Genomic DNA, 27,546 nt, shown 5'->3' with positions numbered 1-27,546 from the left:
CTGCATCATTGCAAATCATAGCCTGGGCAGTACCATTTTGAGAAGATTTCTTCACCGACAAACTCGTACCAGGGATCTTCGTGGCCCACTTTACCCTCCTTCACGGGATGAGTGATTATTTGTAGTGTCATGCCCATACAGTCACGGCCTTCTTCATCTTGTCATATCTTACAAAATTAACGCGAAACAACGATGTATTCATGGCGTTCCATATATCAGCATTAAGTCCAGCTAGCTTAGTGAATAATGCAAAATGGCAGCCTCCATGACAAACGCCGATGTTGTCCTTCCAGGAGATGTTTTAACCGACAGACTCAAAGAAATCACCAATAAAAAAGTTAGATTGGGCCCAGGTTTAAGATGGCAGTCCAAAGACGTAGTCGCCTGCAAGTGTGGTGTTCTAAAATCAAGAGAGGATCATGCATTCTGGATTGACAACCATCAAAGAAGAGTAAGCATGATATGATACTCACACACAGTCACAGCAGCTAACGTTAGACCTTAGACAGGGCCTACGTCTCAGCTTCAACGTTAGGCTAATTAGTCTAAGTGACTACACCTCAGAGTCAGAGAGTCAGAGCCGTATACGGCTCTGTCATGTATATCTATAACGTAAGCTTCGTTGCGAGAAGTTGGGAAGTTGTTCTGATCATTCATATACACAATTACTGAAAGACTGAAGGAATGAATGGGGGATCCTATACTAGATAGGCCTAGATCTTTCAATATTTTTATCCAGTTACTTTGATCAGATTCATGAATAAATTCTCACATTTTGTTTGGTTTGAACTTTTATTTTGAAGTATGTGACTATGTCCTGGAATTAATGTGTCAAGCAAAGAGATGCCTACCACTGCTGTCCATGACTTTCCCAACATTGTCAGCTAGGCCTACAGTACCTACTCGGTTTATGATCAACTTTATGGGCCTCATATCGGGATATGAACTGACAACTTGTTGCAAACATTAATTATCACTAAAAGTACAAAATGAAATATTTCAAGCTCATTGCGAACAAATAATGCGACAGTGTTGTATTTATATATTTGTCATTAAGAATTAGAAAATGAAAGAGTTGAATTCAGAAATATTGTAATTTTGCTAAAGTTAGGCCTATCTCAAAGTCATGAAAGTACAGTAACTTTGTATGTTAAAGATTAATCTATTAACAAACTGCACTTCTAATGTACTGCATTAAATGCTGTGAAGCTATAGACAGAAGGTGGGGTGTTTGATCCTCACAACTCATTCTTCAGAGACAGACAAGAACATAAACAGAAACAGAATAATATGGGGAATGGGACACAACTGTTATGCTTAACTATAAAATTATTGGACAATGAGAAGGATGGAAGTCATAATTTGGTTATGTTCTGAACACCTGAACAACTGCTAATTTTGAACTTCAGAAAGGTTGCCTGCCCTAGGGAATATTTTGTTTTACATCATGATGTTCATACCCACAGTCTAACAGCTCTGCAATACAGACTATGTACAGTAAAAGTAAACGTTAGTCGAGTGTTTACTGTTAAAGGCCAAACTTCAACCACTAGGACATCAGTATTCTAATTTCTACTGTTAGAGATCTACTGGATATTCAACCTGATAATATCCTTGTTATCTAATTAATTAACCAGATTTGATATCCACATTTTACATTTTATTCCTTATCTATACTTTTGGAAAGGGTTTAACATTCTGTTTGACATGTTAATTAACTAAGAAAAGTTTCTTTAGGTCTTAATATTAAGTGTGTTACATATCAACAGTCACAGAATTTTTTTGTTTCTTTGTAATTTTGAAAACCTGTGTCACTGCCTTTGTTTTGCCTCCCAGTATATACCAGCAAAAGGAGAAAGCATAATTGGAGTGGTATCTTTGAAAGCTGGAGACATATTCAGGGTGAATATTGGATCAAACCTACCTGCGGCTTTATCATACCTTTCCTTTGAAGGGGCCACAAAAAGGAATAGACCTAATGTTCAGGTATGTCGGTCTTAAGTTAGAATGTGATCTTGAGAAATGAGTTGTCTAAATTAATTCCATGCCCAAGTATGTGAAATTTCTCAGAAATGTTTGAAGCAGATTGCCAGACTCTAAATGTACAGAATAAGGTTAGTTTATTCTTTTACCTTAAACTGAGGAAAGTAAACATTGATTATCAAATAGATTAGCATAAATGTAACCCTATGAGTATTCATCTGTTAATTTGCAACATGATAGGCTAGGAAGATGGGCGTATATATCCATTTCATTCAGCAAAGTTCTCTTCAAAGCATCTCTTTCAAGATCAGGCTGCAGGATTGTCAAATGATTTGGACTTGGTTAGCATCATGCTTGATCACTAGAGTAAGGCAAAATATGTTACCAAAACAGAACTAGCATTGTTTGATACAGGTGACAAAATCCTAGAGTGGAATGACACCTTCCTTACTGGTTTAGAACCTCTGGAGAGACAATCAGTGTCCATAGACTAGTTGGTAAGGGTGTCCGCATCTAAAGCGGGAAGCTCGGGTTCCAATCCCATTAGAGGCTGGAAATTTTCCACTGTTCTTGATTTTCCAACTCATTACAGTTTAATATATGTGTGTGTGTCACCGAAACAGGACTAGCATTGTTTAATACAGATGGCAAAAGCCTGCAGTGGAATAGTGACCTTCATTACTGGTGTTGAACCTCTGGCCAGACTCATTACCATTTCAAATATGTCACAGTACTTTATGGGAATGCTCTCTTCACCTCCATAACTACTTTTTTTTATAGATTGGAGATCTTGTGTATGCTAAACTGCTCGTAGCAAACAGAGACATGGAACCAGAGCTGGTGTGTATTGATGGTTCTGGTCAAAGCAATGGACTGGGAGTCCTGTCAAGAGAGGGTTTCATGTTTAAGTGCTCCCTTCATCTCTGCAGAAAGTGAGTAACAAACAAAAAACTTGCAGATTTGGTTATGTCAGAAAGGAGTTTGCATATTTGTGATAAGAATAATCTTTTAAAACAGGTATCTAAAGTCTGTCAAAGAGAGTAAAAAGGTGAATTATGACCACTCCTAAATTTAATATCGTGACTTTCGTAGAGAGATATATGTCCTTTTATTCTCTGTTTTTTTTCCCTCTTTCCTTACTTAAATGATTGTAGCAACCATATTTTAACTCATAGAATTTTAAATTCCAACCAAACATGTCATGTTATATTATTCCCTTCCAATACTCAATTTAGGTAAGAGAGTCATTATCCATTTATTACATCAGAAAACTTTTGTTTCTCACCAAAGTTAATGTAATCTTTCAGTTTGCTTTTGTTAACTGAATGGGTCTACCGTTATCAACTGCGGTACAGGTCTGGTGGACTAACACTTACTGAGTGTGGTTTTGGAGACCAGTTTTAGTCATGATGAATTTGATACTAAATGTTAGTAAATTACAAATTTCATGCAAAGTGTAGCATTGTGTTTAATAAAAAAATTTGCTGTAGACAATTTTTGAATTGCAAGTAATCTTCATATTAGAAGGGAACATAGCTTCCATTTTAACATAGTCTACATCAAGAACACACTATAAGGCTTCTACCTACATTCTAAACTGTCATTCACATTTGTGGTTTATCATTCATGTACTCTCTTCTTAGATGTTCAGATAGTGCTTATCGATACAGTTCAAAGTGTCCCACTAAAGAGTTACGTATATTTATGTTGCAGAATCTTATCACCAGATTGTTCTCTTCTGAGAGTGCTGGGCAAGAAAATCCCACTGGAGGTGACAGTAGGCATGAATGGCAGAATCTGGTTAAGGTGCAGGTCAGTCAACGATACCATCTGTGCAATGAATGCCATCTTGGCAGCTGAGTACACTCCAGAGCAAAATTTGAAGTCCATGGTTTATAAAATCTTTGGAGGAGTCGCAGCAGTTTGAACAAGGAGAGGTTCGGTAATAAAAACACAAATGCTGAAGTTAAGTCTCCAAAGAAGGTAGATGCCAGACAGCTTGGCTTCGCATTGACGTGAATGAAGGAGATTTGATGGTCCTGTTTGATAGCAGTACTGGAGATGTTTACTGTAGCATGTTGAGGGTGACCCTTGGACCACTGCATGATAGCTTTGACGCAATGAGACTACAACTCTGACTAGATTTTGTTTCTCTTTCATTTTGCGATATCTAAGGGTTGAAGTAGCCTATGCTGTGACATTTTCTTGATATGTCAGGTGGGTATACTACTATACTGTGTCAAAAGGCTTAAGTACGGATCATTGTATGGAAGGTACTCAGTCACATGATGTACTCACGTCTGTACAATTGAAACTAAGAGGACTTTGTGGGTAAATAACCACCTGAAGAGAGATTAGTAAAAACTTAAGAGAAGGTATTTAAAGCAGCTATTTACATCTGGTAGGCAATCTCATCAAATCTACAGAGCTCTTACTCCAAAGGAAGATTTGCAATTGATCAAAGCAAGACACCCTCATAGATGTTAATGAGTACAAGTAATTAGCGACTCCATTCGTTTCTAAACATTTGGACATAGTGGGGCTTGATATCTGACAATAGCTGCTGTGGTTGGTTCTAGTGGTATTTGATGATCCAGAAGGGACAATCGTAACTAGAATTCACAAATACATAGTGTTTATCTCTAGCTGATGATGTGAATTTCTCTTTATATAAGAACCATATGTTTCATTAGAAGGTGTATTGGATTACACATTGAACAAGCTACATAATACAAGTTGTGCTCATAGAATTAGTTCTTTGAACATAAATGTCTAAATATGTCTAAATAATGAGAAAATTGTCCTTTTCTTTCACTGTCAGCCTTCTTTCTCTTGTAGAGAAACATGCTCATTTTGAGATTTTTTATTGGAAATATATAAGTTTTTTATTTGTTTATTGGAACAGGAGATATCTTGCTATTTCCTCTTCTAAAACAACTTCTCCATCCTGAATTTCCACTTTTGGTTATTGCAGGAGGAGGGGGCGGGTGGGGGGGGGGGTGGAAAAGGGGCGGAGGATGGTTGAGGAGGGGACATGAATCACACTTTGTTGACTCTGCTTCATAGTGGAGGGTATGATGTGTTGAGTTTCAAGTGATATATGATACATTACGAATTACCCTTGTTTCACATTGTGGCATGATGGTGACTACAAGCAGGAATCCAATATATCACATATCACATATGCTAACAATACACATATGCTAACAATACACATACACACACAACACACAAACAATACACATATGCAAACAATACACATACACACACAAACAATACACATATGCAAACAATACACACACAATACACATACAAACACTAACAAATACACATATTCAAACAATACACATATGCTAACAGTACACATACAAACACAACTTACAAACAATACACATGAAAACAATGCACATACACACACAATGCACATACATATACAAACAATATACATATGCAAACAATACACATACAATACACATACACACACAACACACAAACAATACACATATGCTAACAATACGCACACAATACACATACAAACACTAACAAATACACATATTCAAACAATACACATATGCTAACAATACACATACAAACACAACTTGCAAACAATACACATATGAAAACAATACACATACACACACAATGCACATACATATACAAACAATATACATATGCAAACAATACACATACACAAATTTACAAATATTTTGGTTGTTTGCTTTGGTTGTTTGCTTTTTAATTTCAAACTTTCGCTAAATAACTTACAAAAATAATATTGGTAACTTTAAAAGGGCCTTATCCAATAAAATATAAATGCTCTAAGCTGCTGTACAAACAAAAGGTCAAATACAAACAGAAAAGAAGTAAACAATATAGAGATAATAATACTTATCTAAAAGTACAGAAAAGTAGCACACAGACGAAAAGCTAAATATTAAATATAATATAAGAGTTAAAACTGCAAAAACAACACAACGAAGACTAAAAAATGAGAACAATTAGCAAAAAAGACAGTTTTGTCATGTTTCTTAAATTTATCTTCAAACAAAAAATAATTGATAAATCAAATTTTGGCAATCGTTAGTAGTTCCAATTGTTTGTTCTCCCTCATTTTTAGAATACATACAGGAAGACAACATAGGTAAGACATACCGGTTGGGATATTTAAAAACCACTTCTCCTTTGCATTTACTGCATAATCCTTAAGTATTTTACATGTTTAACCTGTAAATAAATGATGTGTTATTTATTTTTCTTACAAAGTGAAAACTGAACATCTGAAGTGAACCTAACAAGCACATTTTTAAATGGTGTGGCATTGGAGACCTCATGAAACTCCCAATTATTCCATTAGCTGTGAAAACAGGAGCAAAGGTGGACGTGTTATACTAAGTTTGTTATTTATATGTATTAGTGCAATGCAGGAAGGAGCAGTGACAGTAGGCGAACATTGGAGAACTCATGAAACTCCCAATTAATTCCATTATCTGAGAAAACGAGCAATGTTGGACGTGTTTTACTAAGTGTCCAATTATGTGTGAATATTACATGATTTGGATGCAATGATACAAAATTAACATAGTAACGTTGGTTTTTGTACCCAAATAAGACCAAACCTCATTAAATCAGCCATGCAACGATAGCAGAAATTTCCACTATGAAAGAAGGGTAATTGATAAAGGGGAAGCATAATAGGGGTATGGTAGGGGTGCGCCTTCATTAGTAAGTTGAGGCGGACACTTCTTTAATTATTATTCTTGAGGCACTGTTCCATCCCGTGTAGGCATCGTAGTTACCGAAACCGGAACAGTCTCCAACGGCCAACCGTACGTGAACCTCACCAGAACCAATGTTATGACAATAGCCTGAAAATATAAGATGTAAGAAAAGACAGTTGCATTTAAACCGGTTGCAATCTCTTTCCTGTTCATTTCTCTGTGGTACCGATTGAACCTGATGTAATCCATGGTTACGCAGTATGCAAATAATGCTTTTTTACTGCACCACCTTCCCCTGCCCCCCCCCTCCACTTACAGAAATGAAAGGTTACATTGTGTAGTAACAATTGAGCTCAGTTGGTTTGTTGTTCCTGACGGTTACTGGTTAGCTTCCTGCTCTAGCCGATTATTTTCTTTGTCCCATGTAATTTCCCACTCTATGTCTGACGTTGAGTTTAATACACATTCAAATGTGGTAGTTTCGGATGTAGTAGGTCCTACCTTCAAAGTTTGTGTCGTTTTATCTTGAAGTTTTTACTTTCTTAACCATGTTGTGATTTCTCTAGGATCCATGTGACCCATAAATGAAGAAAAAAAGGCCTAACATATACTCTATGGTGATTTGATGACGAAAATGCTACACAATGAATGATTTCATTGCAACTGATTGCACAGTGAAAGTTAGTAAATAAGAGTACACACTCACACAGAACTTGAGGAAAGTATAACCGTTTGACAGGGAGGAAGTTTATTTGGTGTATTGTCAGATTTCATACCATCTGGAAACAATGTTTATCGCCTATCCCTCAGTCTTCAGTTTGAAGATTTTTAAATAATCATAGACTTTAAATCCCACGGGTGGATATAAGAAAGGAGAGGCGTGACCATAAAGCCCATGTTAGGGGTAATGGGATCCCCCCCCCCTCCCCGCCAAGAAAAAAATACCTGAAATATTTCATTTCCGGGCATATATAGACTAAAAAAGTTGTATAGGTAGGTCTACACACAAGGTTTTGCTAATAAATACTTTCATTATTTATTAGGGGGGGGGGGGAGAGTGTGGGGTTGAAAATGGGATGGGTGGCACCCTCACACCCACCTACCCGCGCCTTCTGCATCTGAACTTTTCAGTGAGTACGAAACACGTTATTTGAATTTTACCTTCAAAGCTCCTGTGTCGATGAAGATTCATATTGTTTGTATTTGCTTGGTAAACAACGGCATCAATCACAGTCGGTGAGCTGCATTCATTTCCATTGAAAGTTATATACCACCTCTTACAGCAACCGCTGCACCCATAGAGCCTTAAATTACCCCCATAGTACACCCACAGGGCAGTATCACTGTACTGTTTCTGAAAAACACAGTCCTGTGAAAGTAAATAGAGATGTTATAGTTATGAATATGAGGAAACTGAGACGACGGTGTCCCGTCTCGCCGACCTCAAGAAATTATTACTGCCTCTCAAAAACATACGGCCAGACTACTAACTTGTCATTTTCGTTCTGTTCCTTTCAGTCCATAAAAAACAACTATAAGTATTGTATACTTACATATGAGTATTGTATACTTACATATACATACGCGAGTTCCTGCTTGCAGGAGGATCTAAAATACATACATACATATATGTCTGTATCGTAGTCATTCCTATTAGCACAGTTCCAATCACACTGTCAACTATATAGTAGTGTACTGTCAACCATAGTTTTGTATACTCACATATATGTCCGTATATCATAGTCATTCCCAATAGCAGTGTACCAAGCACACTGTCAACTATAGTATTGTACTGTCAACCATAGTATTGTACACTCACATATATGTCTGTATATAGTCATTTCCAATAGCAGTGTACCAAGCACACTGTCAACTATAGTATTGTACTGTCAACCATAATATTGTATACTCACATATATGTTCGTATCGTAGTCATTCCCATTAGCACTGTACCAAGCACACTGTCTCCAGTTTATGTCCTCTACTAACTCTCCATCACCCGGATCGCCAGTTGGACCGATGTTCCCTTTGTCTCCCTGAGGTCCAACTGCACCTCTTTGACAACCCTGTAAATATGCGCAATAAGATGGTATATTCCAGTTATAATATGTAATATAAATAAAATCTTATATAGCGCACTACGCGCGATGCATCTATGCGCTTTACAAACAATCTAGAAAATACAATGACATAAAACAGTAACTACAAAAAACAGTAAATACATATACCATCTACAGATATTTACAGGAAAATGAGATCGAAAAACTAATAAAAGCAATGGTGAAGAGTAAAGCGATAAAACAGATTGAGTACAAAATCTACAATTTGAATGCTAAAAAGTGAAAAATGCAATTGAAGTTAGAACCGTAAAACCAACACGACAGAACATCATAAAATCTAAAAAACCCTAGAAACCATCTGTATAGTGCTCTTGAAAGAGATGCATTTTTCAGGTGTGATTTGAAGGAGGTGAAGTCCGTGATCATACAAATTCCGGGAGGCAGCTCGTTCCAAAGATTAATATACCGTCTGGATCTTCCTCTCCTTTATCCTTCCCAGTCCCCACCCCTCCCCTTGCAAATCATCCCCGATATAAACAACTATTTTAACGTCCAAGTTTCAACGAAGGGATTAAATAAGGCTATATTTTGCTGTCAAATCCAATTTTCGGCAGTTAATCGTTTGTAGACGCTAATATTTTATCAGGAAACGAACACAGTGATAAATATATCAAACGCTCATATACAAAAACACCAAACTATCGAGCAGTACCTATGGATCAATAACAAGTTTTGGCATTACATTGTTTAACCGTCTGACAAGGCTTTTTTGTTGTTGTTACACTTAGTGAGTGAAACTACAGCTGGAAGAAGATAATATTGTCACGAAATGGAACCATTTACCCTGCAATATTCATTGACTTCCAATTTACATATTACATTTTCATAACTTCTAAGACTGTAGATTTCAATCATTGAGAGGACAATAAGTAGGCTACCGTAATGACTTAAAGGGACAATTATTGCAGTGTGTGAGGTGTGACAAGTGACATATATAACTTACATCGAGTGGATATGCTCACTGGATTTTGTAAAAAGTATAAATTTATCATACGCCATTCCCTGATAAGAGTGTTCAGTCTTACATTTATATACGGCGGTACAACCTAAACGGTCGAAAAATCGTCTCAAAAGTTGCCAACTATAGCACCATTTTGGATCTAAACACCTTCCATTTTACCAAAACTTCTCAAAAGCGAACGGACACCCGTCCAATTAGACCCCATCCACTGAACGACATCATCTTAGTCCCCCTACCTCCCAGTATAATAAAAGAGTTCATTGCGCGTCTCTGGAAAAGAGTTGTCATTCTAAACATTCAAAGACAAGTGGGTTTTTTCATCACTGTTTAGAATTAGGGCCGTTTACACTATCCACCATTGAGCAAACAAGGCACAATTTGATTATTTATCTTTATTTGTCTTTCTTCGTGCAATGCCATTTTGCTCATACTGGAATTTCTTTGACACGATTTGATATTAAATTCTATAGCTATACTATTCATAAGTTTGACTATAATCAAACTGAACGTCAAATTTAGAAAAGTTTACTTTTGTCTTTACGCAGTTTGCACAATTGAAGTAAATTTAAGGACGCCTTTTTCATATGTTTCATCATTTGTAGAGCCTACAGATATGCCTGTACGTTAATAATGATGTTACATTTAAATGTCAGCACCGAACATCCAGTCGGGGAGGATGAAGGGGAATGGACCCAAAGAATTTATATCAGCTCTCCCCTCCGAACGTCACACACTTAATGAGCAAAATATGAACACAGTCCTAGTAAAGTATTTGGAAACAAAATCAGCAACCTACTGAACTAATCAACTCAGCGTGAGCTTTGGTAACAAGAACGACAAGTAGACATGTTAGATTTATATATATATATATATATATATATATATATATATATATATATATATATATATATGTTCCAATCCCGGTGGAGGCTGAAAGTTTTTTCACTGTTCCTGATTTTCCAACTCATTACGATTTTCATTTATATATATATATATATATATATATATATATATATATATATATATATATATATATATATTCGTGAAATATTGAAGATACGATAAAATATGCTCACACCTCTGCATCCAGCTTCCTCAACTCCTCCACATCACTCACTCATTCACCCCTCCCTTCCTTACCCGATAGAAAATCCAAGGAGGTCGAAGAAAGCTTTACGAAAAAAATTCCGTCCGGACCTATCATATATATAGCTTGTGTGAGGCAAAATTCGTCGCTCTGTGGTTCTGATATATTGATATATATATATATATTCACAAATCGATATCCCGTGATTCGTACAGCTTAGTATTGAAGAAAACTTACCGATCCCCAACCGTCTGCTATACAGATGAATAACATATTTATAAGAAATCCGCATAACACGACTTGAAGGAATAAATAGTTGGCCATCGCACTGTAGTTATACCCTGATCTTGTTTTAACGTATAGTTAACTTTCAGAATATTATTACTGGTTTAATGGTCGCGACTGAGTATGCTGGCTTTTGTGTCATACCCTGTAATGAGGTCCGAATGTGGAGTGTATGTTGAAGATGGTTAGAGGTCCGGGTGAGACTTCAGCATTGTGTACGTTGTATTTTCAAATAATAGATGTTAAAGGGAGAGTGTGATAGGCCCTTAACACATATCTTTTACTTGAATGATAATGAGAACTCAAAAAGAGTTTCGTTCCAATCGTGAAGAACCGGATATCGTTGGAATGTGCTAATAAAATTAACATGTTCAGATAACGAGAATATATTCAACTCAGTTTGCCAACTTCTTGGAACAATTTTCATAGTAAATACACTCCCCATTTAACGGTACAGAGAAATTGATTGGCTTATATTTTGAAGAAGAAAGGTTGGTCGATAAATCATTTGATAGGATTCAAAAAATCGAAACACAAGTGTTCTGCTTTCAGTTAACGTTTTATTGTGTTACCTATAAATAGGAGATATACAAAAGAAGCCAGTTTAGCAAAGGGAGGGAGGTGTGTTCTACCACGATTAGGAGCTGAGTGAGTAAACAATTCCTTCGCTGTTTACAAATACACATACACCATATATTTATGATGTTATTAAATTAAAACTGTATTAAACAGCGGCTACTTGGTTCGCAGGTTAAATCTTCACAACGGTCCTCTGAAACATACAACTGACATATTATAGGCTTCATTAAATTTAGGCTGGAAAATCTTGAAAAGACAAGAAAACAGCTAACTTGTATTCTCTAAATGATTACAATATTCTGCATGTGATCATTGAATCTACAACTAGCTATGTTTGAGATTTCCTCTGCATTCTTACCAAAGATGTGAAAAGTATAGTAACAGCATCCAGGGCTTACATATCAGCAGAGCAGTGCGCGAGACGAAAGCTTAAATCATTTACATAAATTAGATATTACAAGGTTCCAGTGGTCGATTCATGTTGTACTCCGCAAACTACAAACATGACTTATTTGAACATGATGCATTGATATCGACCACTGTATTTTATTGTGTAAAGTAACAGCTTGACTGTAGAGCATTGGTACCGTTTTCTGCAAAATGTTGAATTGGCAATTTATCACATCTGGCCAATTCAACATTTTTCAATTGCTCAGTTGGAATGAAGTGAACAATGAAACATTTTGCATAAAAAAGTTGAATTGACGAGATACGATAAGTTGTCAATTCAACATTTTGCAGAAAATTGTTCGATTGCTCAGTTGGGATGAAGTGAACAATGTAATGTGGTGTTCTAATATCAAGAGAGGATCATGCATTCTGGATTGACAACCATCAAAGAAGAGTAAGCATGATATGATACTCACACACAGTCACAGCAACTAACGTTAGACCGTAGTCAGGGCCTAAGCCTCAGCTTCAACGTTAGGCTAATTGGTCTAGGTGACTACACCTCAGAGAGTCAGAGCCGTATATACGGCTCTGCCATATATATGTATAACGTAAGCTTCGTTGCGAGAAGTTGGGAAGTTGTTCTGATCATATACACAATTACAGAAAGACTGAAGGAATGAATGGGGGATCCTATGCTTACCAGTCAAAACGTCCCTTTACCAAAAAGTCCCCGCTTTTGGTCAAAACATCCCCGTTGGTCAAAGCGTCCCGTTGGTCAAAACGTCCCCGTAAGTCAAAACGTCTCCGTCTATCAATATATGTTTTTCAGTGAATTAACGAATTAAGGAAAACAAAAAAATTATACAAGAGGAATTAAAAAGAATTTGGATGCGTATACTATACAATATATATATCTATATAATATCGTATATATTCATTCAGAAATCAACTTGTGTTTAAAAAAAATCCTATTACCCTAGAGCCCTCTTGCATTCCCTTTTCTATTTATATGATCTTACCTCAGAAAATTATACCCAAAAATGTTTCCACCCTCATAACCGGCACTTCCCACTCCTAAAAACTGTGTTTTCAACCTAAGCTATACTTAATCTTACTATTTGATTTGAACTAAAAACATCCACACTTGCATTCCAACTGATTATAAAAGCGGGGACGTTTTGACTCACGGGGATGTTATGACTGCGGGGACGTTTTGGTAAAAAGCGGGTATGTTTTAGTCTTAAAAAAGCGGGGACGTTTTGGTAAAGGGACGTTTTGACTGGATACCGATCCTATACTAGATAGGCCTAGATCTTTCAATATTTTTATCCAGTTACTTTTATCAGATTCATGAATAAATTCTCACATTTTGTTTGGTTTGAACTTTTATTTTGAAGTATGTCCTGGAATTAATGTGTCAAGCAAAGAGATGCCTACCACTGCTGTCCATGACTTTCCCAACATTGTCAGCTATGCCTACTGTACCTACTCGGTTTATGATCAACTTTAATAGCCTCATATCGGGATATGAACTGACAACTTGTTGCAAACATTAATTATCACTAAAAGTACAAAATGAAATATTTCAAGCTCATTGCGACAAAATAATGCGACAGTGTTGTTTTTATATTTGTGATTAAGTATTAGAAAATGAAAGAGTTGAATTCAGAAATATTGTAATTTTGCTTAAGTTAGGCCTATTTCAAAGCCATGAAAGTACAGTAACTTTGTATGTTAAATATAAATCTATCAACAAACTGCACTTCTAATGTACTGCATAAAAGGCTGTGAAGGTATAGACAGAAGGTGGGGTGTTTGATCCTCATAATTCCTTATTCAGAGACAGATAACAACAAAGCAGAAAACAAATTAATAAGAGGAATGGGACACAAGTGTCATGCCGAACTATAAAATTATAGGACAGTGAGGAGGATGGAAGCCATTATTTGGTTATGTCCTGAACACTTTAACAATTGCTGAATTTGAAATTATTTTGTTTTACAACATGATGTTCATACCGACAGTCCAACAGCTCTGCAATACATACTATGTACAGTAAATATAAAAGTTAGTCGAGTGTTTACTGGAAAAGGCCAAACTTCAACCACTAAGACATTGATCAGTATTCTAATTTCTACTGTTAGAGATCTACTAGATATTCAACCTCCTGATAATATCCTTGTTATCTAATTAAATAACCAGATTTGATATCCACATTGTATATACATTTTATTCCTTATCTATACTTTTGGAAAGGGTTTGACATTCTGTTTGACATGTTAATTAACTAAGAAAAAGTTTCTTTAGGTCTTAATATTAAGTGTGTTACATATCAACAGTCACAGACTTTTTTTGTTTCTTTGTAATTTTGAAAACCTGTGTCACTGCCTTTGTTTTGACTCCCAGTATATACCAGCAAAAGGAGAAAGCATAATTGGAGTGGTATCTTTGAAAGCTGGAGACATATTCAGGGTGAATATTGGATCAAACCTACCTGCGGCTTTACCGTACCTTTCCTTTGAAGGCGCCACGAAAAGGAATAGACCTAATGTTCAGGTATGTCCGTCTTAAGTTAGAGTGTGATCTTGAGAAATGAGTTGTCTAAATTAATTCCATGCCCAAGTATTTGAAATTTCTCAGAAATGTTTGAAGCAGATTGCCAGACTCTAAATGTACAGAATAAGGTTAGTTTATTCTTTTACCTTAAACTGAGGAAAGTAAACATTGATTATCAAATAGATTAGCATAAATGTAACCCTATGAGTATTCATCTGTTTAATTTGCAACATGATAGGCTAGGAAGATGGGTGTATATATCCATTTCATTCAGCAAAGTTCTCTTCAAAGCATCTCTTTCAAGATCAGGCTGCAGGATTGACACATGATTTGGACTTGGTTGGCATCATGCTTGATCTCTAGAGTAAGGAAAAATATGTCACTAAAACAGGACTAGCATTGTTTGATACAGTCGGCAAAAGCCTAGAGTGGAATGACGACCATCCTTACTGGTTTAGAACCTCTGCAGAGTCAATCAGTGTCCATTTCCTAGTTGGTTAGGGTGTCCGCATATAAAGCAGGAAGCTCAGGTTCGAATCCCAGTGGTGGCTGGAAGTTTTCACTGTTCTTGATTTTCCAACTCTGATTTTCCGACTTCAATTACCGTTTAATATATACGCACACACACACACACACACATATATATATATATATATATATTTATGTGTGTGTGTGTGTCACCGAAACAGGACTAGCATTGTTTAATACAGATGGCAAAAGCCTGCAGTGGAATGATGACCTTCATTACTGGTGTTGAACCTCTGGCCAGACTCATTACCATTTCAAATATGTCACAGTACTTTATGGGAATGCTCTCTTCACTTCCATAACTATTTTTTTTTTATAGATTGGAGATCTTGTGTATGCTAAACTGCTCGTAGCAAACAGAGACATGGAACCAGAGCTGGTGTGTATTGATGGTTCTGGTCAAAGCAATGGACTGGGAGTCCTGTCAAGAGAGGGTTTCATGTTTAAGTGCTCCCTTCACCTCTGCAGAAAGTGAGTAACAAACAAAACACTTGTAGATTTGGTTTTGTCAGAAAGGAGTTTGCATATATATTTGTGACAAGAATAATCTTTTAAAACAGGTATCTAAAGTCTGTCAAAGAGTGTAAAAAGGTGAATTATGACCACTCCTAAATTTAATATCGTGACTTTCGTAGAGAGATATATGTCCTTTTATTCTCTGTTTTTTTTCCCTCTTTCCTTACTTAAATGATTGTAGCAACCATATTTTAACTCATAGAATTTTAAATTCCAACCAAACATGTCATGTTATATTATTCCCTTCCAATACTCAATTTAGGTAAGAGAGTCATTAACCATTTATTACATCGGAAAACTTTTGTTTCTCACCAAAGTTAATGTAATCTTTCAGTTTGCTTTTGTTAACTGAATGGGTCTACCGTTATCAACTGTGGTACAGGTCTGGTGGACTAACACTTACTGAGTGTGGTTTTGGAGACCAGTTTTAGTCATGATGAATTTGATACCAAATGTTAGTAAATGACAAATTTCATGCAAAGTGTAGCATTGTGTTTAAAAAAAAAATTTGCTGTAGACAAATTTTGAATTGCAAGTAATCTTCATATTAGAAGGGAACATAGCTTCCATTTTAACATAGTCTACATCAAGAACATACTATAAGGCTTCTACCTACATTCTAAACTGTCATTCACATTTGTGGTTTATAATTCATGTACTCTCTTCTTAGATGTTCAGCTAGTGCTTATCGATACAGTTCAAAGTGTCCCACTAAAGAGTTACGTATATTTATGTTGCAGAATCTTATCACCAGATTGCTCTCTTCTGAGAGTGCTGGGCAAGAAAATCCCGCTGGAGGTGACAGTAGGCATGAATGGCAGAATCTGGTTAAGGTGCAGGTCAGTCAACGATACCATCTGTGCAATGAATGCCATCTTGGCAGCTGAGTACACTCCAGAGCAAAATTTGAAGTCCATGGTTTATAAAATCTTTGGAGGAGTCGCAGCAGTTTGAACAAGGAGAGATTCGGCAATAAAGAACACAAATGCTGAAGTTAAGTCTCCAAAGAAGGTCGATGCCAGACAACTTGGCTTCGCATTGACGTGAATGAAGGAGATTTGATGGTCCTGTTTGATTCCAGTACTGGAGATGTTTACTGTAGCATGTTGAGGGTGACCCTTGGACCACTCCATGATAGCTTTGAGGCAATGAGACTACAACTATGACTAGATTTTGTTCTCTTTCATTTTGCAATGTCTAAGGGTTTAAGTAGCACGTGACAGCAGCATTATGTCAGGTGGGTATTGTACTGTGTCGAAAGGCTTAATTACGGATCATTGTATGGAAGGTACTCAGTCACATGATGTACTCACGTCTGTACAATTGAAACTAAGAGGACATTGTGGGTAAATAACCACCTGAAGAGAGATTATTAAAAACTCAAGAGAAGGTATTTAAAGCAGCTATTTACATCTGGTAGGCAATCTCATCAAATCTACAGAGCTCTTACTGCAAAGGAAGATTTGCAATTGATCAAAGCAAGACACCCTCATAGATGTTAATGAGTACAAGTAATTAGCGACTCCATTCGTTTCTAAACATTTGGACATAGTGGGGCTTGATATCTGACAATAGCAGCTGTGGTTGGTTCTAGTGGTATTTGATCCAGAAGGGACAATCGTAACTAGAATTCACAAATACATAGTGTTATCTCTAGCTGATGATGTCAATTTCTCTTTATATAAGAACCATATGTTTCATTAGAAGGTGTATTGGATTACACATTGAACAAGCTACATAGTACGAGTTGTGCTCATAGAATTAGTTCTTTGAACACAAATGTCTAAATATGTCTAAATAATGAGAAAATTGTCCTTTTCTTTCACTGTCAGCCTTCTTTCTCTTGTAGAGAAACATGCTCATTTTGAGATTTTTTATTGGAAATATATAAGTTTTTTATTTGTTTATTGGAACAGGAGATATCTTGCTATTTCCTCTTCTAAAACAACTTCCCCATCCTGAATTTCCACTTTTGGTTATTGCAGGAGGAGGGGGCGGGGGGGGGGGGGGGGTGGAAAAGGGGTGGAGGATGGTTGAGGAGGGGACATGAATCACGCTTCGTTGACTCTGCTTCATAGTGGAGGGTATGATGTGTTGAGTTTCAAGTGATATATGATACATTACGAATTACCCTTGTTTCACCTTGTGGCATGGTGGTGACTACAAGCAGGAATCCAATATATCACATATCACATATGCTAACAATACACATACACACACAACACACAAACAATACATATGCAAACAATACACACACACACACAACACACAAACAATACACATATTCAAACAATATACATATGCAAACAACACACAAACAATACACATATGCAAACAATACACATACACACACAATGCACATACATACACAAACAATATACATATGCAAACAACACACAAACAATACACATATGCAAACAATACACATACACACACAATGCACATACATACACAAACAATATACATATGCAAACAATACACATATATAAAAATTTACAAATACTTTGGTTGTTTGCTTTGGTTATTTGCTTTTTAATTTCAAACTTTCTATAAATTACTTACAAAAATAATATTCGAAACTTTAAAAGGGCCTTATCCAATAAAATATAAATGCTCTAATCTGCTGTACAAACAAAAGGTCAAATACAAACAGAAAAGAAGTAAACAATATAGAGATAATAATACTTATCTAAAAGTACAGAAAAGTAGCACACAGATGAAAAGCTAAATACTATATATAAATATATGAGTTAATACTGCAAAAACAACACAACGAAGACTAAAAAATGAGAACAATTAGCAAAAAAGACAGTTTTGTCATGATTCTTAAATTTAACTTGAAACAAAAAATAATTGATATAAATGAAATTTTGGCAATCGTTACTAGTTCCAATCATTTGTTCTCCCTCATTTTTTGAATACAGACAGTAAGACAACATAGGTAAGAAATACCAGTTGGGATATTTGGAAAACAACTTCTCCTTTGCATTTACTGCATAATCCTTAACTGTGAAAACGAGCAATGGTGGACGTGTTATACTAAGTTTGTTATTTATATGTATTTGTGCAGTGCAGGAAGGAGCAGGGACTGTAGGCGAATATTGTCCAATTGGAGTAAAGAAACACATCTGCACTTCCTGATGTTTAACTAGATAGAATCCCTTTGAGGGAAGATTATTATAATGAATTACAGCATTTGTTAGATAGGGAGAGGGCGGGGGTGGCGGGGGGGTGGCCATTTATGTGTGAATATTACATGATTTGGATGCAATGATACAAAATTAACATGTCGTAACATTGGTTTTTGTTACCCATATATGACCTTACCTCATTAAATCAGCCATGCAACTATACCAGAAATTTCCACTATGAAAGAAGGGTAACTGATAAAGGAGAAGCATAATAGGGGTATGGTAGGGGTGCGCCTTCATTAGTAAGTTGAGGCGGACACTTCTTTAATTATTATTCTTGAGGCACTATTCCATCCCGTAGAGGCATCGTAGTTACCGTAACCGGAACAGTCTCCAACGGCCAACCGTACGTGAACCTCACCAGAGCCAATGTTATGACAATAGCCTGAAAATATAAGATGTACGACAAGACAGTGACATTTAAACCGGTTGCAATCTCTTCCTGTTCATTTCTCTGTGGTACCGATTGAACCTGATGTTTGTTATCCATGGTTACGCAGTATAAAAACAATGCTTTTTTATTGCACCACCTTCCCCTGCCCCCCCCCCCTCCACCTACAGAAATGAAAGGTTACATTGTAGTAATAATTGAGCTCAGTTGGTTTGTTGTTCTTGACGGTTACTGGTTAGCTTCCTGCTCTAGCCGATTGTTTTCTTTGTCCCATGTAATTTCCCACTCTATGTCTGACGTTGAGTTTAATACACATTAAAATGTGGTAGTTTCGGATGTAGTAGGTCCTACCTTCAAAGTTTGTGTCGTTTTATCTTGGAGTTTTTACTTTCTTAATCATGTTGTGATTTCTCTAGGATCCATGTGACCCATAAATGAAGAAAAAAGGGCCTAACATATACTCTATGGTGATTTGATGACGAAAATGCTACACAATGAATGATTTCATTGCAACTGATTGCACAGTGAAAGTTAGTAAATACGAGTACACACTCAGACAGAACTTGAGGAAAGTATTACCGTTTGACAGGGAGGAAGTTTATTTGATGTATTGTCAGATTTCATACCATCTGGAAACAATGTTTATCGCCAGTGGCGTAGCTAGGATTTTTTGAGTGGGGGCCATGGGGGGGCTGTTCTTTCGTGTGGGGGCCGGAGGTTACTATCTGAGCGGAGCGCCACCTTGGTTGGCGCGGAGCGTACAGAGAAAATTTGAGATTTCAGCACCCACCAGATCGCAGGAGATGGCACCTGTGAGGCAAAATAGCAACCAAAAAGATGTGCAACTTTGGTGACAGAAGTGGAAATTTTTTTTTTCTCTTTCATGCTGACTGGCCTTGCCAACTCAGCCAGACTTTTAACTTGAGTGAAGTTGACATCAAAGGCGTACGGGACCATTTCAGTTTGGGGGGGGGGGCAGAACTTTTTGTGCCCGAAAGTTCCCGTGACACTATCTAAGCGGAGCGCCACCATCGGTTGGCGCGTAGCGATTAAGAAAATTTTTGGCACACAATGCCTCTCAGATTGCCGGAAACGGCACTTCTGAGGCCTTGCAAGTTGCATCTAAACATTCTTTATTTTATAATCTCACGTTTTAGAAATTTACAGTTCCCCAAAAATTTGGTAAATTAGAAGAAGAAAAAATGGTAACATCACTTTGAAGGGGAAAAATGGGACAGTATATTTTTTAAGCTGCTATATTTAGTTACCTTATTTATTATTTTAACACAGTACTCAGCTACCTCCAGAAAAACATTGTTCAACGACACGTAGGCGGGATAATGTCGCTGTGTCGGGTGAGACTGCAATTTGTCTCACAAAAAAGTATAAAATATAACAAAGAATATGATAAACCTGTACTTCTAGGCTTGTAGACACTCCCCCCCCCCCCCCACCATCCATGAAAAAGAAAATGTTTCTTTTATACACTCATGTCGGGGATATCCAGGTCAAGGGCGGCGGAAGCACTTTTAATCTGGGGGGGGGGGCACCGACATCAAAGTGCACTTTGCAGAAATTCGATTGGAATGATGCAGCGTTATATTCAGTACCCTTTATAACTCTTATTGTATTATCTTATTTGTGTATACACATCACTCCATCAACGTCCCCCCCCCCCCCCCCCCAAGGAAAATATGCATACTAGCACTGCAATATCCAATGCGCAAATTGGGATACAAGGAACAAGTTTTCTTTTGAGACAAAATGAGGTGAAATCATGCTAGTTGCTAATGTAGGAATCTTCCGAGAAAAAAATATATATATATATTTTTTTCTCCTCTTAGGCTGCCCGAATTTTTCAGGACTTTTGCCCGAATTTCTTGTCCTCTGGAAATATATATATATATATATATATATATATATATATATATATATATATATATATATGTATATATGTATATATATATATATATATATATATATATATATATATATATATTTCCAGAGGACAAGAAATTCGGGCAAAAGTCCTGAAAAATTCGGGCAGCCTAAGAGGAGAAAAAAATATATATATATATTTTTTTCTCCTCTTAGGCTGCCCGAATTTTTCAGGACTTTTGCCCGAATTTCTTGTCCTCTGGAAATTTAGGGGGCAGTCTGCCCCCCCTGCACCCCCCGCCTCGTACGGCTATGGTTGGCATCATTTGTTGTTTCAAGGTGTCAAGGCCTTTCTCCCAACTCAAACCCCTGTGGGCTACCGGTAGGTTTGCAGGAAATGCCCACATGTGGACTTAAATAGCATTAGAGGAAGGGGATGGAAGACTAACACGCATCGATGTTTCGGTAATGGTCCACATTGGTGGCTCGGTACTAATTAGGCCATTTATTGGGTTTCTTGAGGCAGCTGTCATCAGAATCTGGGTTTTTGTGCCAATCGATGACCGATAAAATGTATTGGTAGATATCGATATCGCGCAGCACATGCACAAGGTTCGTGGTGTATGGTCGCAACCGTCGCATCGACCATTGCCATGCCATGCTGTATGACCATTCTCATGATTACTACAGATATTGTATTATTCTTATTCTCTATTTCCCAAATTATTGAACAAAAAATATTAGTGAATCCCACTGATGAGTTTTTTTTTTTTTTTTACATATTTTTTACCCCATTCCCAGTGGGGGGGGGGGCCAGCCGATTTCATGGGCGGACCCGGCCCCCCAGGCCCCCCCGTAGCTACGCCACTGTTTATCGCCTATCCCTCAGTCTTCAGTTGAAGATTTTTAAATAATCATAGACTTTAAATCCCACGGGTGGATATAAGAAAGGAGAGGCGTGACCATAAAGCCCATGTTAGGGGTAATGGGATCCCCCCCCCCTCCCCGCCAAGAAAACAAAGACCTGAAATAGTTCATTTCCGGGCATATATAGACTGAAAAAGTTGTATAGGTAGGTCTACACGCAAGGTTTTGCTAATAAATACTTTCATTATTTATGGGGGGGGTGTGGGGTTGAAAATGGGGTGGGTGGCACCCTCACACCCACCTAATCCCGCGCCTTCTGCATTTGAACTTTTCAGTGAGTACGAAACACGTTATTTGAATTTTACCTTCAAAGCTCCTGTGTCGATGAAGATTCATATAGTATGTATTTGCTTGGTAAACAACGGCATCAATCACAGTCGGTGAGCTGCATTCATTTCCATTGAAAGTTATATACCACCTCTTACAGCAACCGCTGCACGCATAGAGCCTTAAATTACCCCCATAGTACACCCACAGGGCAGTATCACTGTACTGTTTCTGAAAAACACAGTCCTGTGAAAGTAAATAGAGATGTTATAGAATATGAGGAAACTGAGACAACGGTGTCCCGTCTCGCCGACCTCAAGAAATTATTACTGCCTCTCAAAAACATACGGTCAGACTACAAACTTGTCATTTTCGTTCTGTTCCTTTCAGTCCATAAAAAACAACTATAAGTATTGTATACTTACATATGATCATTGTATACTTACATATACATACACGAGTTCCTGCTTGCAGGAGGATCTAAAATAAATATATACATATATGTCTGTATCGTAGTCATTCCTATTAGCACTGTTCCAATCACACTGTTAACTATAGTATTGTACTGTCAACCATAGTATTGTATACTCACATATATGTCTGTATATCATAGTCATTCCCAATAGCACTGTACCAAGCACACTGTCAACTATAGTATTGTACTGTCAACCATAGTATTGTATACTCACATATATGTCTGTATATCATAGTCATTCCCAATAGCACTGTACCAAGCACACTGTCAACTATAGTATTGTACTGTCAACCATAGTATTGTATACTCACATATATGTCTGTATATCATAGTCATTCCCAATAGCACTGTATCAAGCACACTGTCAACTATAGTATTGTACTGTCAACCATAATATTGTATACTCACATATATGTCTGTATATCATAGTCATTCCCAATAGCCATGTACCAAGCACACTGTCAACTATAGTATTGTACTGTCAACCATAGTATTGTATACTCACATATATGTCTGTCTGTATGTATGTATATTAGATCCTCCTGCAAGCAGGAACTCGCGAAGAAGCCGCGAGTGGCTTATCAAAGCCGCAAGCTGAACGAAGTATCGTATTCATTCCCAATAGCACTGTACCAAGCACACTGTCAACTGAATTAGCCTATTGTACTGTCAACCATAGTATTGTATACTCACATATATGTCTGTATATAGTCATTCCCAATAGCACTGTACCAAGCACACTGTCAACTATAGTATTGTACTGTCAACCATAGTATTGTGTACTCACATATATGTCTGTATATAGTCATTCCCAATAGCACTGTACCAAGCACACTGTCAACTATAGTATTGTACTGTCAACCATAGTATTGTATACTCACATATATGTTCGTATCGTAGTCATTCCCATTAGAACTGTACCAAGCACACTGTCTCCAGTTTATGTCCTCTACTAACTCTCCATCACCCGGATCGCCAGTCGGACCGATGTTCCCTTTGTCTCCCTGAGGTCCAACTGCACCTCTTTGACAACCCTGTAATAAGATGGTATATTTCAGTTATAATATGTAATGTAAATAAAATCTTATATAGCGCACTACGCGCGATGCATCTGTGCGCTTTACAAACAATCTAGAAAATACAATGACATAAAACAGTAACTACAAAAAACAGTAAATACATATACCATCTACAGATATATACAGGAAAATGAGATCGAAAAACTAATAAAAGCAATGGTGAAGAGTAAAGCGATAAAACAGATTGAGTACAAAATCTACAATTTGAATGCTAAAAAGTGAAAAATGCAATTGAAGTTAGAACCGTAAAACCAACACGACAGAACATCATAAAATCTAAAAAAAAAACTAGAAACCATCTGTATAGTGCTCTTGAAAGAGATGCATTTTTCAGGTGTGATTTGAAGGAGGTGAAGTCCGTGATCATACGAATTCCGGGAGGCAGCTCGTTCCAAAGATTAATACACCGTCTAGATCTTCCTCTCCTTTACCCTTCCCACCCCTCCCCTTGCAAATCATCCCCGATATAAACAACTATTTTAACGTCCAAGTTTCAACGAAGGGATTAAATAAGGCTATATTTTGCTGTCAAATCCAATTTTCGGCAGTTAATCGTTTGTAGACGCTAATATTTTATCAGGAAACGAACACAGTGATAAATATATCAAACGCTCATATACAAAAACACCAAACTATCGAGCAGTACCTATGGATCAATAACAAGTTTTGGCATTACATTGTTTAACCGTCTGACAAGGCTTTTTTGTTGTTGTTACACTTAGTGAGTGAAACTACAGCTGGAAGAAGATAATATTGTCACGAAATGGAACCATTTACCCTGCAATATTCATTGACTTCCAATTTACATATTACATTTTCATAACTTCTAAGACTGTAGATTTCAATCATTGAGAGGACAATAAGTAGGCTACCGTAATGACTTAAAGGGACAATTATTGCAGTGTGTGAGGTGTGACAAGTGACATATATAACTTACATCGAGTGGATATGCTCACTGGATTTTGTAAAAAGTATAAATTTATCATACGCCATTCCCTGATAAGAGTGTTCAGTGTTACATTTATATACGGTGGTACAACCTAAACGGTCGAAAAATCGTCTCAAAAGTTGCCAACTATAGCACCATTTTGGATCTAAACACCTTCCATTTTACCAAAACTTCTCAAAAGCGAACGGACACCCTTCCAATTAGACCCCATCCACTGAACGACATCATCTTAGTCCCCCTACCTCCCAGTATAATAAAAGAGTTCATTGCGCGTCTCTGGAAAAGAGTTGTCATTCTAAACATTCAAAGACAAGTGGGTTTTTTCATCACTGTTTAGAATTAGGGCCGTTTACACTATCCACCATTGAGCAAACAAGGCACAATTTGATTATTTATCTTTATTTGTCTTTCTTCGTGCAATGCCATTTTGCTCATACTGGAATTTCTTTGACACGATTTGATATTAAATTCTATAGCTATACTATTCATAAGTTTGACTATAATCAAACTGAACGTCAAATTTAGAAAAGTTTACTTTTGTCTTTACGCAGTTTGCACAATTGAAGTAAATTTAAGGACGCCTTTTTCATATGTTTCATCATTTGTAGAGCCTACAGATATGCCTGTACGTTAATAATGATGTTACATTTAAATGTCAGCACCGAACATCCAGTCGGGGAGGATGAAGGGGAATGGACCCAAAGAATTTATATCAGCTCTCCCCTCCGAACGTCACACACTTAATGAGCAAAATATGAACACAGTCCTAGTAAAGTATTTGGAAACAAAATCAGCAACCTACTGAACTAATCAACTCAGCGTGAGCTTTGGTAACAAGAACGACAAGTAGACATGTTAGATTTATATATATATATATATATATATATATGTTCGAATCCCGGTGGAGGCTGAAAGTTTTTTCACTGTTCCTGATTTTCCAACTCATTACGATTTTCATTTATATATATATATATATATATATATACATATATATATATATATAGATATAGATATATATATATATATATATATATATATATATATATATATATATATAGATATAGATATATATATATATATATATATATATATATATATATATATATATATATATATATATATATAGATATATATATATATATATTCGTGAAATATTGAAGATACGATAAAATATGCTCACACCTCTGCATCCAGCTTCCTCAACTCCTCCACATCACTCACTCATTCACCCCTCCCTTCCTTACCCGATAGAAAATCCAAGGAGGTCGAAGAAAGCTTTACGAAAAAAATTCCGTCCGGACCTATCATATATATAGCTTGTGTGAGGCAAAATTCGTCGCTCTGTGGTTCTGATATATTGATATATATATATATATATATATATATATATATATATATATATATATATATATATATATATATATATATATATATATTCACAAATCGATATCCCGTGATTCGTACAGCTTAGTATTGAAGAAAACTTACCGATCCCCAACCGTCTGCTATACAGATGAATAACATATTTATAAGAAATGCGCATAACACGACTTGAAGGAATAAATAGTTGGCCATCGCACTGTAGTTATACCCTGATCTTGTTTTAACGTATAGTTAACTTTCAGAATATTATTACTGGTTTAATGGTCGCGACTGAGTATGCTGGCTTTTGTGTCATACCCTGTAATGAGGTCCGAATGTGGAGTGTATGTTGAAGATGGTTAGAGGTCCGGGTGAGACTTCAGCATTGTGTACGTTGTATTTTCAAATAATAGATGTTAAAGGGAGAGTGTGATAGGCCCTTAACACATATCTTTTACTTGAATGATAATGAGAACTCAAAAAGAGTTTCGTTCCAATCGTGAAGAACCGGATATCGTTGGAATGTGCTAATAAAATTAACATGTTCAGATAACGAGAATATATTCAACTCAGTTTGCCAACTTCTTGGAACAATTTTCATAGTAAATACACTCCCCATTTAACGGTACAGAGAAATTGATTGGCTTATATTTTGAAGAAGAAAGGTTGGTCGATAAATCATTTGATAGGATTCAAAAAATCGAAACACAAGTGTTCTGCTTTCAGTTAACGTTTTATTGTGTTACCTATAAATAGGAGATATACAAAAGAAGCCAGTTTAGCAAAGGGAGGGAGGTGTGTTCTACCACGATTAGGAGCTGAGTGAGTAAACAATCCCTTCGCTGTTTACAAATACACATACACCATATATTTATGATGTTATTAAATTAAAACTGTATTAAACAGCGGCTACTTGGTTAGCAGGTTAAATCTTCACAACGGTCCTCTGAAACATACAACTGACATATTATAGGCTTCATTAAATTTAGGCTGGAAAATCTTGAAAAGACAAGAAAACAGCTAACTTGTATTCTCTAAATGATTACAATATTCTGCATGTGATCATTGAATCTACAACTAGCTATGTTTGAGATTTCCTCTGCATTCTTACCAAAGATGTGAAAAGTATAGTAACAGCATCCAGGGCTTACATATCAGCAGAGCAGTGCGCGAGACGAAAGCTTAAATCATTTACATAAATTAGATATTACAAGGTTCCAGTGGTCGATTCATGTTGTACTCCGCAAACTACAAACATGACTTATTTGAACATGATGCATTGATATCGACCACTGTATTTT

The 27,546-nt window shown here is 36.6% G+C and overlaps 4 protein-coding genes across 4 annotated transcripts; 2 read left to right on the top strand and 2 right to left on the bottom strand.

Annotated features, from left to right (window-relative positions):
* The first annotated feature begins 227 nt into the window (after positions 1-227).
* Positions 228-4,943, top strand: LOC139966096 (exosome complex component RRP40-like). The gene is made up of 4 exons (XM_071968799.1): positions 228-451; positions 1,837-1,986; positions 2,764-2,915; positions 3,697-4,943. Exons 1-4 carry the CDS (start codon positions 254-256, stop codon positions 3,908-3,910), a joined length of 714 nt encoding a protein of 237 aa, XP_071824900.1. The 5' UTR covers positions 228-253; the 3' UTR covers positions 3,911-4,943.
* A 502-nt stretch (positions 4,944-5,445) lies between these two features.
* On the bottom strand, positions 5,446-11,471 carry LOC139966097 (collagen triple helix repeat-containing protein 1-like). The gene is made up of 4 exons (XM_071968800.1): positions 11,107-11,471; positions 8,615-8,767; positions 7,863-8,070; positions 5,446-6,848 (listed from the first exon to the last, which is right to left on the bottom strand). Exons 1-4 carry the CDS (start codon positions 11,191-11,193, stop codon positions 6,703-6,705), a joined length of 594 nt encoding a protein of 197 aa, XP_071824901.1. The 5' UTR covers positions 11,194-11,471; the 3' UTR covers positions 5,446-6,702.
* A 1,046-nt stretch (positions 11,472-12,517) lies between these two features.
* LOC139966095 (exosome complex component RRP40-like) lies at positions 12,518-19,110 on the top strand (the record flags this gene model as incomplete). Its single annotated transcript, XM_071968798.1, has 4 exons — positions 12,518-12,577; positions 14,533-14,682; positions 15,530-15,681; positions 16,467-19,110. Coding segments are annotated over 4 exons (576 nt in total), but the record flags the coding sequence as incomplete, so codon positions are not given.
* On the bottom strand, positions 17,225-26,628 carry LOC139966094 (collagen triple helix repeat-containing protein 1-like). The gene is made up of 4 exons (XM_071968796.1): positions 26,372-26,628; positions 23,737-23,889; positions 22,419-22,626; positions 17,225-19,302 (listed from the first exon to the last, which is right to left on the bottom strand). The coding sequence occupies exons 1-4, from the start codon at positions 26,456-26,458 to the stop codon at positions 19,157-19,159; spliced, it is 594 nt and encodes a 197-aa protein (XP_071824897.1). The 5' UTR covers positions 26,459-26,628; the 3' UTR covers positions 17,225-19,156.
* Between the last annotated feature and the right edge of the window lie 918 nt (positions 26,629-27,546).

Source organism: Apostichopus japonicus, chromosome 4, assembly GCF_037975245.1.
Source record: "Apostichopus japonicus isolate 1M-3 chromosome 4, ASM3797524v1, whole genome shotgun sequence".
NCBI lineage: Eukaryota > Metazoa > Echinodermata > Holothuroidea > Aspidochirotida > Stichopodidae > Apostichopus > Apostichopus japonicus.
This window is presented reverse-complemented; position numbering and strand designations above follow the sequence as displayed.